The following is a 13157-nucleotide window of genomic DNA, read 5'->3' as shown; positions in this document are numbered from 1 at the left end:
TAATTATGATCGCAGATCGAGAATATAACGAGCGTGACCAGCGAGATGTCGGGCGTGGCCATGTGTCCGTATTCACCGCATGCAAACGTCACGGCGCTTCTCTCGATGGGACCTTCTGGCGGCCTCTTCGCCGGCGCGTCGACCGACTTCTCCGGAGCCGATCCTGCGATCTACAGAACGCTGGCGTCGCCGAACCTCAGGACACGACAATACGATTCCAAGTAGGTTTCATAATTTAAGAGGATGCTTCATCTTCATGCTACATTTTTTTTTATATCAATCTGTCGTTTTAACTTATCTCAATTTTTATATACAGAGATAATTTTCACAGAGAGAATTTTCTTTTAGAATTTATCTTGAAATTCATGGTAATCGTGGGACAATATGGTAATGGTAGAATTTTACAAAAACTTCTCTGATTAATATTTATCACAATAAAAAATATAATCTATCATAATATGCTTCATCTTCATGCTACATTTTTTTTATATCAATCTGTCGTTTTAACTTATCTCAACTTTTATATACAGAGATAATTTTCACAAAGAGAATTTTCTCTTAGAATTTATCTTGAAATTCATGGTAATCGTGGGACAATATGGTAGGAAGAATTTTACAAAAACTTCTTTGATTAATATTTATCACAATAAAAAATATAATCTACCATAATAAGATATAAAATATGTTTGATTAATTTTACTAAAATAGTACTTCAATAATTTTAAAATTATATTATAAAACTATATCAAAAACTTATGAAAGTGTTTTAAATAGAATAGATGCCAAATAAGTGATAAAATATTTTATATAAATTTTATAATGCAGCATAATATTTTCAATACAGCTTGATCGTTCGTTATAATTGTAACATGCAACATGATCATTTTTGGTTTATTATCAAACATAATATAACCTGTAGTAAATTTTGTGATAAAATATAACAAAAAATGCTGTTCGTGTAGGATTAATAAAAAAATTATTAAAAAATATACTCCTCAAAATAATTAAGGGATCAAAAAATTGTCCAAAAAATAGGCAAACTGTATGTAGCTGCAACTTTGTTTCGAAAAATGAGAATTTAAATTTTAAAAAAGGGTTTTAAAGTTTGAAATCTCTACTTTCGAAAGGTTACAGCTTTTTTCATTTTCTTTATTTCTGAAATTTTTTACATTTTTAAAACCCTTTTTTAAAATTTAAATTCTCATTTTTCGAAACAAAGTTACAGCTATATCAAGTTTGCCTATTTTATCGAACAATTTTTTTGATCCCTCAATTATTTTGAGAAGTGTATTATTAAAAAAGTATTTTAAATATTAAAAAAAACTAACGACATCAATTATACTATGGTGCAAGATTGTTTCGTCTTACTTATCGCACCCGGAATCATGTTTTCTCTCGCGCTTTCCTTTTAGGTGGCTGAACGACCCGCAGTTTGTCGGCAGCTTCGAGACGGAGGATCACGTGTACTTTCTATTTCGCGAATCTGCCGTGGAGTACATCAACTGCGGCAAGGTAAGATCAATTCCGTACAGAGGAGCAAATCCGGCGTGACGTGCGTGCATTTTCCGTCATTCACCCGCGAGACACGCGAGGAGCCATTTCACGCGTGCGATTAGCGATCTCGTCTTCTCCGAGACTTTTGCGTCAGGCATATATAATTAACCGCTTACGGTGTTTGTCGAAACGAGCGACACGTCGCGGCATTTTCCTCTCCCGTGGCAGAAAAATATCATCTCCGGCAATCGTGATCTTGGTTCGCGCGATGTTTATCATTTTCTCAACCTATCGCCGCTCAAATTGCCGCCTAAGGGATAGCTTTAATAAAATATTCCGCATCCGGCCGCGCGAAGATGTATCTTGATCGTGATCACACAAGCGCGAGGTCGAACTCCGCTTCAATATGATTAGATGAATTTGTTAAGCTACTTGAGCGACACAAAAGTTTGAAAGACATTAAAATAGTGTTAAAAATTTTTTAAAATATTTATTACATTTTTTCGAACTTTCGGTTTCATTAAGTGGATCTTTAATAGATATGATAATGTGTGCATTGCAATTAAATCTTGTCCAAGCTCACTAATCGTACATCGCGATTACAGAAAATCTACTCGAGAATAGCGAGGGTTTGCAAGAACGATCGAGGTGGACAGATTATGATGAAGGACGTATGGACGACCTTCAGTAAAGCCCGTTTGAATTGCTCCCTTCCCGGCGAATTTCCATTCTATTACGATGAGATCCAAGGCGCGGCTTATCATCCGGAAGAGGAAATCGTTTACGCGACCTTTACAACGCCTATGTGAGTATCGCTCAGCGATGCGATTAATTCGCAGGCGCATTAATTGTCATCTGTGTTTATGTCTGTGCACAAACTCCAGGGAGATGCAAGAGACGGTAAATGACAAATTGATTATGCGAAACAAATGTTTGTCTTGTGTATATGGCGCAAGTTGTAGATTAAATATTAAATCTGTAAATAAAGCTTGTAGATCAAGTAAGCGTTACACCATGAACAACAATCTTCATTCATTTTAATTGAGCAATCCAAATTTAATTTGTTAATATGATCTTTTGGGTTAAAAATCATGAGTTTTATTCATTTTATCATCCATGCGATTCATGAAATTTTTGTAATTATTTTTTGTATTTAAAATTATATTTACTCCAACTTATACGCTCTTCATGCTTGATCACAGTGGAATGTGTATTTCGAACAAGCTTGGAAGCTGCAGTTTCTCTTCCCCGGTGAAGCGATCGGCTTTAATGAAATTCTTTTTTCTCTTCTTTTTTCCCGCCGCAGTAACGGCATCGCAGGCTCGGCGATCTGCGCGTTCAACATGTCGGCGATCGCCTCTAGTTTTAACGGGCCTTTCAAGTATCAGGAAAACGCGGGCGCCGCCTGGGAAAGGAGACCGGTCGCGCATCATAATCGACAACGTTGCGGGCCTCCGTCCAGCACCGCGCCGCATCAGATCATGGACAATCAGCGGTACCAGTTGATGGACGAGGCGGTCCAGAGCACGATGCTGGGTCCGCTGCACACCGCGACCCTCGAGCGATTCACCCACATCGCGGTGGACGTGACGCCGACCAAGCTGCACCGTAGCGTGACGGTCCTCTATGTCGCCACGGTGACCGGGCTGATCAAGAAGATCTCCGTTCTCCCTAGAACGCAGGAAACGTGCATCGTCGAGGTTTGGGGACCTTTGCCCTCGCCGCCGATGACGTTGCAATTCCTCAAGGACACGCAGAGCCTCTACATCGGCATGGAAATTGGCCTCTTGCGGTAAGACGATGGACATTATTTCCTTAGAAGTCGTGGAATTCAAAATTCGTCTCTCTTTCCGTTTATATTTCTTTTCAGTTATGATTGATATTGCACGTTATAAATATAATATATAATTAATATTATAATCAAATTGTGAATCACATTATCTAAAGTAATAAACACATTGTTCGATTGTTGATTATGTTTAGTGTAATAAATGTGTAAAGAAATATCTTTTTATAAATGTTTCGCTTAAATCATAATGTCTTTCGCTTTTTAGCGTACCTGCCGTTCAGTGTTATCGTCATCGGAACCGTCAAGCATGCCTGAACGCCCAGGAGCCGTATTGTGGATGGAATGAGCATCTTATGAAATGTGCGCAGGCACCGAAACAGAATTATCTCGCGAATCATTGGCATCAGGAGGTCACCAAGTGCCCGGTACTCACGGATCCTGTTGACGGAGGCTGGAGCGCGTGGAGTTCTTGGTCGCCCTGTCAACACGGCACGGTGGAACAATCGTTCGAACACGGTCACGTTCACTCTCACTCGCAAGCGTATGATGCGGAGGTTGGTTCGACATATTCGTCGAGGATATCTTTGATCTTGTTTAAAAATAAGCTGGAATATTGACAAGTTTATCGGTCTTTGACATTAACTAGATACAACTTTGAAATATGTGTGCTATTTTTAATTACGAATATTTTTTCTATCCATGAAAATGACGTTTTAAATCCGTTCTACAGAAGATTGACACGTGCCAATGTCAGACCAGAGAATGCAACAATCCTCCGCCGCAGCACGGTGGCGAGAGTTGCACAGGTGCACGCGTCAGAGTAACAAATTGCACCGTTCACGGCGGCTGGACCGCTTGGTCAGCATGGTCGGAATGCTCCCAGACTTGCGGTTTCGCGATTAAAACTCGCCGGCGAACCTGCACGAATCCGGCTCCCGCGTTCGGCGGACGCGTTTGCGTCGGTTACGATCACGACGATAACGTGTGCATCAACCAGCCGCCTTGTCCTGTCCCTGCTAAAGTCACTCCGCCGCCTCAAAGCGGACAGTGGTCGACCTGGGGTCCCTGGCACGCGTGTTCGCGACCGTGTAATGGCGGTGAGTATACTTAATAACAACATTGATAACATCATTGCATAATAATATCAATACAAGAATTATCTAAGAAGTGTTTAATGAAATATCTTGAAGAATTAAAGATAACAGCGTCTTGTCGATAACAGCGTTTGTAAAATCAACAATTTACATTTTATAGGAATACGTATTAGAAAGAGAACCTGCGACAATCCGTCGCCAAAGAAAGGTGGCGTAGAATGTCCTGGATGCGATTTTCAGGCAAGTTTCAATATCTCGTAAAATAATATAAGATAGTATAAGATAAAATCTTCCTTTGCTGATGTAGTTTTAGAATTTTTCTAGATAAAATTAGGTTGAAATTGCTTGACGAAAATGAATTTTTCAGATTGAGGATTGCAACACTTACCAATGTCCCGAGACGAGACGGTATACTGGATGGACTCCTTGGTTGGCAGTGAACGCCAGTTTGCAAAGTGGCAGTACGGGCTATCTGGAGAAACGTTTTCGATACAGCTGCCGCGCGCAGACAGATGATTCATCAACCGTGCGAGTGCAACTTGCCAAGGAGGAGGAGCGCTATTGTAGAAACGATGGGTCTTGTCAAAGAGGAAAAGAGGCGGATGAGAGCGGTTGGGGCGAATGGTCCTCCTGGAGTCCATGCGATCGTCCTTGTGGGCGGGGTACTCAACATAGAGTAAGTGTTTGTCGTAGTTTCATCGATGTCTTCCAATATGTAAATGTAGCAAGAATTTTTTTTAATTGTTGTTTATTGATTTAATTTCTTCAACTAAATTAATAATTAATAAGTTAAAAAATTTATTGGTCACAATAGTTTATTAATGCAACAAATTTACAAAGCATTGTATTATATCCAAGTATGAAAGTGAACATGTGCTGTGTGTTTATAGACGAGGCAATGCGAGTTGCCATTATGCGAAGGTGGTCCCACCACGCAGAACAGAGTTTGCAATTCGCATCCGTGTCGCTTGAATCCCAACGATGACAACATGGCGGAGGGTCAATGGTCGTGTTGGACGGACTGGTCAGAGTGTTCGGTGACTTGTGGCGTTGGCGTACGCACTAGGACGAGAGAATGCCTCGGTCCGGAAGGCTGTAGCGGTTTGCAATTGATGAAGGATACTTGCGAAATGGCCAGCTGCGAATCACTGATTGGTTGGGACACGTGGTCGCGCTGGACCCCATGTGACGGCGATCGTCAGCAACACCGAAAGCGAACATGCCTTCAGAACGGACCCGGCATGTGCGAAGGGTTGAGTCACGAGATACGTGATTGTCTTCCGGACTGCATAGACAACGGTGAGTTTATTGAAATAAAAGTTTAAAATGTTTCAAGAATTATATCTATAGCTATATATGTAAAACTGATTTATAAAAGATGTACGATACTGTTTCTTTACTACGATATTTTTGAAACGCAAAAACTGATTAAAGTATTATTAAATGTATTCCAGATGTAAATGCTTTGCCTTCAAGTGTGGAGAACGCGGGCGTTACGGTGGGTGCAGTGGTGGGCAGCTGCGTAATCGGTTTTTTTATCGGCTTGGCATTAACCGCAGTTCTGTGTTTTTTCTACTTGAAACGACGCAAACCGCGCATTCCAGGGAGTCCGCATTATATCAGTAAACAAAATCCTTATGTCACTGTGCCGTTGAAAGAGGTAAGAATGCTGAAGGAGCACACTCGGCCGAATAATTAAGCATGTCCTTGACACAGATAAGAAACTATTAATTGTTACAGGTGAACGCAAAGCGACAGCCCAGTTTTTCGGGCAGCACCAACGGAAACGGGACTCTACGTATTAAGAATAATCCCAACGTTAACGGTCTCGGTAGTCCCAAGCTGTATCCGAAGAGTCTCGATTACGAATCTGCCACCTTGAAACGTAACAGTCATGGTCAGCAACATATTCGTGCCGATCCTGATCAGGACAAGTACTACTGAACGAACCACCCGCATAAAGTAGTGCGTCGTGCTTGATTTGTGTTCTGGTCTTTTGGATCATGTGTGATCTTCGTGTGATTTATTTATACGATGAGTCATACGTAACGTTGCTGACTTTGAATGTTAATTCATTCCACGCATTTGGCAGCTACATATAAACTTTATCGATTGATTAGTGTTCGAACGTTGAAAGTGACGTGTGTGTGTGACTCGAAGATGGACTTCCGCGTTACAGGAAGATAACTACTTAATTAAATTAAGGCGATTAAAAGGATGCCTGTCTACAAGACTTTAATGTTCTTAGCGTTAAGATAAGTGATATACATGTTCTCCGGCGCATTTGGGAGTTAGCGACAATAGCGCGATTACTGCGATTCAATATTATGAACAAAGATTAAAGGAGTCGATACGTATTTTGATAAGGACATGACGATGTTTTTTTTGCAACTGTTGCAGTACAGATAGACATGCTCATAATCGATGCATCGTTTTCGGAGCGACGCAATAACTCGGTGCAACCCGCGGAGAAAGTCATTGTTTCAAGAGATTTTATAAGAGTTTATTTTTGTTTCTGTATATATATATATAGATATATCCCTCTCTCCCGCAAAAAAAAAAGAAAGAGATTAAGAATGCAAACGGACAAAATCGAGAATTTAATCCGCTCACATCTGAGCATTCGACTCTTTGATTCATCTGTACAAAGTTTCTCATAATTCTTCATCCCAATGAATTTTCACAAGTCATATACTTTATATAATGAAATAAAATTATTTCTGCAAGAGAAAGGAAAACAGGGAAATGCGTCTATTATGATTAGACGCTCAGTTATTAGGATTAATTGGAAGTGTTGTACAAATACAAAATGTGTTATATAGGTACATATATAAATACACATACACACACAGACACATCTTGAAGAAAAAAAGAAAGTTCGCTCTTTATGTTTTTATTTAGAAGAACTATCAAATATTTTATATCGAATAATGTAGTGCCATGATATACGGAGTTGTATATAAAAATGCATCTTCTTAAATATAGTTTTATAACGATGGAACAAATGCGTACATCATATGCGTGTATAATAAATGTGTACGATGAGCACACGTTGAACGATGATTGCGTTTATATTGGCTCACATTGAGTCACGTGTATGCATGCGACCATTAGAATAATTTGTTTCCTCTTTGCTTGCCAAGATGAGCGAAATTTTTCATTAGGAACTCAGAAGAATGTCTTCCAGAACGATAAATTAAAAAAATTTTTGATCACGTGTTAAGTATCTCAATGCTGTGGAGAGAATATAAGACAATATACGAAAAATGTAAGAATGCGAAATTTATAATATAACGACGTTTGATGTTATCTTGTTTAAGATAAAATATTGTTTATTGTCAAGGTCACGTGTATATGCGATTAATAAGTACTGTATGCGATGCATTTACCCTCGCACTCGTTTGCAATAAAGACAATATTCTTCTTTTTAATGGTTCTACGAATTTATATTTAACGAATATTCTTATATTTCGACAAAAAGAATGAGTTTTTAATATCTTGTATTAAGTTTGTGAACAAAAGAAATTAAGATAATTTTTTTATAAATCTGACGCAGTTTTTTGGATCTCTTTAATAACGTGATCCATGGACGATTCCGTAGGCGGTGGTTGACAGGTCACAACCATGCGAAAGAAATTGCCACACTCTCTATGCATTAAAGGTGTATAACCGATCATGACAGATCCGTCCAGAGTCAGACGTTTCTTTATCTCAGTTGTCATATTGTATATATCCTGCCACCAGTTTGCAGTTTCTGGCTTATCACGCATGCTCGAAGGTATATACCTGAAATAAAATTCATAATATTAATCGCGAATTTCACGATAATCAGTGAGATTGCTTACCAGAAACAAATGGTGCACAACTCAAAATCAGGCTGCACCAACCGGAAACCAGGAGTTTCTCGAATTTGTTTCAAGAAATATTTTGCACAGTGCATTGTCTGATCCACCAATTGTCCAAGACCTATTGTGCCGCGAGCTTTCCACATTAACCAAAATTTCAGTGAGTCGACCTTGAAAAATATTATCAAATGTTATGAATAAAAAATATATATATACATATATATATAATTTTTTTTTTTGCTCAAAATGTAAATGGTCATATAATATTCTAATTTTTCAGATATCTTTTTTCAATCTCTTGGATGAATTTTTGAGGTTTTTTAAAAGTAAAATCTAATTTATTATGAGATTAAATTTAATATAATATATTGGAAAGCTAATGGTGATTACCTTTCTGCCGCATTGCACGCTTTTATTACCTGTGTCCCAGCTAACATCGTAAAATTTATCTTGTTGGAAAAGGTAGTCCGCCTGATAACAATTCGCTTTGTACAATATTTTTTTGTCACCTTTGACCAGAAACAGTGAGCATTGTAACGGCGCTCCAAGCATCTTGTGCGGATTCCAGGCAACCGAGTCTGAGCTAAACCGATGACGTCATAAAAGAACAATTCTTTTAAAAACAAAGCAAATTGGTCCGTGCCAATAAATTCGTTTCAAATGAAAATGTTTCCAACGCACGAGGAAGGAAAGTTAGCTTTTTGCACTTTTTTTCATGAATAACAAATATTGTTCAACATGTCGTTCAGAGAACAAAGGTCTTTCAATAAAAGAATGAAAAGATATATAAATACAAAAATTCAATTAAGAAGTAGGCTAACGAGAGCCAACCACAAAAACGAAAATCCGTCTCAAATCCTCTTTATTTGATTCGATGACTATTCAATTTCGATTGTTAATAATCGCTACGTCAATTTTGAACACTTGTCACTTTCCTTTCTCGACAGCGCTGATAAAAAAACCAATTACAAACAATTCAATGCCGCATAGTTGTGATCGGTATCTCTCCGAAACCAGCAAACTACCACCCAGACAAGCCTATAAGAGATCTCTGATTAAGATTATGTCGCTTCTCGAGCTAACAGCTCTCATACTATTTATACGAACATCTACGTGGAACCAGACCGACGCGTTGCGACAAGCCTCGGCGATTTCCTTCAATGGATCGATAGCTCCAAGCACCGTAGTACCTGCAGTAGCGTTCACAAAAAAGGGTAAGCGTCCTTCATTCTCTGCTCTTGTCATAACTTTTTTTAGGTCCTCCACATCCATGCGACCATACTCGTCCGTCTTCACCTGAGACGAAAAAATGTATTCTCAAAAAATATATTCTGATACAATTAATGAGTATAATTTGCGCAATTAATGGACGTGTGTAATTATTAATTATAAGAAGTTGATCTAAATTGTTTGAATTATTTTTAACGTCAAAAATAATAAATGTCTTGGATTATATAATTATAATATTACAAGTTTAGATTCTGTAAGCCCAGAAATATTTTCTACGAACTAAGAAAGAGAGAATATTACATTAAATTTTTAAATAAATATCTTATTAGATATTAAAATTAAAAAATAGAATGATATTACTTGATAAAAATATAATATAAATTATGGATATAATATTCAAGAGATTAGAATGACATTACCTTATAAACGTTATCGGTGCCTATACCTATCCAATGGGCAGCTTTCAAGATCGAATAATGACCGTCTTCGCTGGTGAAACATGCCAGAGGTTTGTCCATCCAAGAAACACCCAATTTCTTGACTTCCGGTACCTTTTTATATCTGGCCAATATCATCGCATACATATTTGCTATACTGCCACCCGGACTCATTATACCATCAGCAGAATCCGCTGGATAATGTAGCAGTTCTAACGCCTTCGTTATTACCTCGTGCTCTATCATAGTAAATACAGGCGCGACTTCATATGTATATCTGGCAAGAAAATATTCTCAATATAATTGTATGTTGTTTATTTATTTTTTACTTTATTTTTAGATAGCATTATTTACAACTTGTTAAGATCATTCAGCAGAAATGAAAGCGCTGTAATTTTATTTTTGAAATGAAATCAAACTTCTTCTGGCGGTGATAAGGATTTAATATGTTATTTGTGGTTCTGCGATAAGACATACGTCGTCTAAAATGCAACTTAGATTAGTAACACTATCAGGTACTTTGGGATAGTTATGTAATAATTTTGATTATTTATCGCGTTGTGCCGAAAGAAGCAAACTTTGTTATGTTTCACAAACATGAAAAAAATATATGCCTATTATTCTTAAGTATTCCTTAATGAAGCGTGATAATACTCTTACTGGCTAGTGTTTAAGGCCTCCGTTATCCAGGAACCAGCTAGCCCATACTCGTCTAGACCACCGTAAAGTTGATTATGAAAATGCGGGCTGCTCGTTTTCACAGAGTATCGTATAATCTGACGTATCAACGTCTCGAGTTCCTTCTCGTTTGTTGCATTTTTATCCAAAGAAAGTGAGATCGTACTCTATACACAAGTAATATTTGATTAATGAAAAGCCATTATTATTCTATTATCAAAATTAGTGTTCTATATCACTAAAAAAACTAAATAATTCGTTAATTTATTATTTAAAATAAAATTATTATATCCGATTATGCCAATTAAAAGATTGATCGGAGGAATATTTTTTATTTTTACATATTACTTTAATAACAATCAACTTCGAGTGATGATACGTTGTCATGCATGTCAAAGTTCCTCGAGAAAAGAGACGATTCGTCTAGCGGACATTGCACATGATGATAACATGATATTATTGCAATCATTGACCTCGGAAACTTTTGCATTTCAATAATCATATCGCGTTAATAAGTTTCTTGAGCAAATATTCTATCGTATATATTGTGGAATATTTTTTTCTTCTCAGAATCTTGTCACTCTTTATTGTTGTCTACATCGATTACAAGTATTTACGAGATATTGATTAGATATGGACAATATATATAAAATAAAATAGATGATGATCTAATAAAATTTATACATTTTTAATTAATCTTTAATGATTCTTGTTACAAATTTGATCAAGAATAGCATGTTAATTGTGCATCAAGATTGAATAAAAAAAGTATTTAAACAAAATTTGAATTAAGAATGAGAAAACAAATATTCTGTCTAAAGTAAATTTTAATAATTAAGAAATTCAATGTAAATATTTTCGATTTTTTTTGTTTTTGAATAACGCTATATAAATGTTCTGGTCATTTTCAAACAGTATTGACCTTGTCAGAGCAATTGATACGTTGTTAATCCATTTTGATTGTTTTTGTTACTAAGACCGTTACAAAAAAAATATCAAAGTTATAATTGACAAATAATTGACTGTTACTTTGAAATAATAAAATCTATTCTTATTTCTACGTTATTTAATTGAGTCTGGTGAGATTTATTGTTATCACACGCAAAAAGAATAGAAATATGATATAAGACAGACATTTTTTTAAATGTATAAAATGATGATAAAATGACGCCGATAATAAAAATATACGAATACAAATGCATTAATATAATATTAAGATAATAAAAATTTACATCTTGGCGGGAATATAAAAAAGATTTACTAAAAATTCAAATACAACGCAATAGCGGATACGCATGAGATTGTACGAAAACTTTGTAACGTGATAAATGAAATTAATATTCACCTGTAATTCTTTGGGATGCAAAAATTCAACCACACGATGATCGCCGGATCGATCGAAGACATGTTCTTCTTTGAGAATTTTCAAGATATTCTCCAGCGTCGTGGCAATGTTGTTGATGCTTAACTCAGCCATCGCGGAAAGCATACTGCCGGAAAAGGTTCGATCTGTTCCCCTCCCGGGATGCGTATAAGAATGTTACATTCACTGAAGTAAACGTACGAGTATACCCAGAGCGCCTCTAGTCGGCAGCAGTCGACTGACACAGATTCTCGATTACGTCGAAATATACAAAGATGTCGATAAAAAATAACATGTGCGCGATTTAACACGTTAAAAAATATTGAATTAAAAATAACATTGAAATAATATTGCGTTATAAATATATACGATTATATATTTATAATTCGATATTATTTCAATGTTATGTTTTATTCAATACTTTATATGTACCTATAGGGAGTTCGGCAATAGGTAGGATAACATTAATTTAAGGAGTGATTCTACATGATAAAATAAGATGAAACTCAAAAATAATATAATTGTAATGGAGGTTTCGATTTTTAATTACAAATATTTAAAAATCGTATCAAAGGTGCCTGAAACACAACAATTCATCGATCTCTGGTGTGCTACATCAGTAAAGTCATTGTCAAAATACACTGTGGATATAGTACTATATAAAATATACTATAAATATAAGGATAATACAAATATTATTGTAAGATGTGCTATAATCATTAAATGTTTGATAACAGTATTACATAACATTCTACACTCACTTAAAAAAAAGCGGTACACTTAAAATTTGGAAAAATCACCAAATTTCAAATGATGATAACATTGTAAATAATAAAGGTAAAAAGATTTCTAAAAAATAAAAATAAAGCTTGGAATCTCTACTTTAAGAATCTATTTATTTCAATGTAGCGAGATATGTTTATTAAAAAAGGCAGATAATAAAACAAAAACACATAAAATTGAAAAATAATGTCCGAGTTTGCCAAAGCACATGATGTGAGTCAAATGTGGCAACTCAATGGGATAAGAAGCATATGATAGTACAGAGTTTCCCCTTTAAAATGCTTTTTTATTCATCTCGATACGATGATTTTTTGCAGAGTTATTCGCATTTGAATAAAAAGGCAACTTTTTACTTTAAATGCGAATAACTCTGCAAAAAATCATCGTATTGAGATGAATAAAAAAGCATTTTAAAGGGGAAACTCTGTACTATCATATGGTTTT

The 13157-nt window shown here is 36.2% G+C and overlaps 2 protein-coding genes across 4 annotated transcripts in view; one reads left to right on the top strand and one right to left on the bottom strand.

The window, feature by feature from the left end:
* The window catches only part of Sema5c (Semaphorin 5c), a 102621-nt gene extending 94813 nt beyond the window's left edge, over positions 1 to 7808 (top strand). For all 3 annotated transcript variants that reach the window (XM_029315572.2, XM_085488438.1, XM_085488439.1), the window contains exons 5-15: positions 16 to 221; positions 1413 to 1512; positions 2100 to 2299; positions 2801 to 3286; positions 3549 to 3837; positions 4014 to 4380; positions 4538 to 4617; positions 4745 to 5053; positions 5268 to 5676; positions 5832 to 6037; positions 6118 to 7808. In XM_029315572.2, the coding sequence (XP_029171405.2) occupies positions 16 to 221; positions 1413 to 1512; positions 2100 to 2299; positions 2801 to 3286; positions 3549 to 3837; positions 4014 to 4380; positions 4538 to 4617; positions 4745 to 5053; positions 5268 to 5676; positions 5832 to 6037; positions 6118 to 6321 (2856 nt within the window). In that variant the 3' untranslated portion in view covers positions 6322 to 7808. The remainder of the gene's footprint in view (positions 1 to 15; positions 222 to 1412; positions 1513 to 2099; positions 2300 to 2800; positions 3287 to 3548; positions 3838 to 4013; positions 4381 to 4537; positions 4618 to 4744; positions 5054 to 5267; positions 5677 to 5831; positions 6038 to 6117) is intronic.
* Positions 7255 to 12145, bottom strand: LOC114940829 (cysteine sulfinic acid decarboxylase). The gene is made up of 8 exons (XM_029315573.2): positions 11913 to 12145; positions 10550 to 10734; positions 9872 to 10166; positions 9330 to 9518; positions 9196 to 9260; positions 8613 to 8805; positions 8223 to 8392; positions 7255 to 8163 (listed from the first exon to the last, which is right to left on the bottom strand). The coding sequence occupies exons 1-8, from the start codon at positions 12054 to 12056 to the stop codon at positions 7917 to 7919; spliced, it is 1488 nt and encodes a 495-aa protein (XP_029171406.1). The 5' UTR covers positions 12057 to 12145; the 3' UTR covers positions 7255 to 7916.
* Between the last annotated feature and the right edge of the window lie 1012 nt (positions 12146 to 13157).

Source organism: Nylanderia fulva, unplaced genomic scaffold (assembly GCF_048542155.1).
Source record: "Nylanderia fulva isolate GAGA-0341 unplaced genomic scaffold, ASM4854215v1 Scaffold7, whole genome shotgun sequence".
In the NCBI taxonomy this organism is placed as follows: Eukaryota; Metazoa; Arthropoda; class Insecta; order Hymenoptera; family Formicidae; genus Nylanderia; species Nylanderia fulva.
This window is presented reverse-complemented; position numbering and strand designations above follow the sequence as displayed.

What these genes read in the sequence shown, in the direction of transcription:
- LOC114940829 (XM_029315573.2), bottom strand. Translation starts at nt 12,056, where the DNA reads ATGCTTTCCGCGATGGCTGAGTTAAGCATCAACAACATTGCCACGACG. An exon ending in TGCATCCCAAAGAATTACAG is followed by an intron (nt 10,735 to 11,912) that starts GTGAATATTAAT and finishes ACTTGTGTATAG; the next exon opens with AGTACGATCTCACTTTCTTT. An exon ending in GCGTGCAATGCGGCAGAAAG is followed by an intron (nt 8,393 to 8,612) that starts GTAATCACCATT and finishes ATATTTTTCAAG; the next exon opens with GTCGACTCACTGAAATTTTG.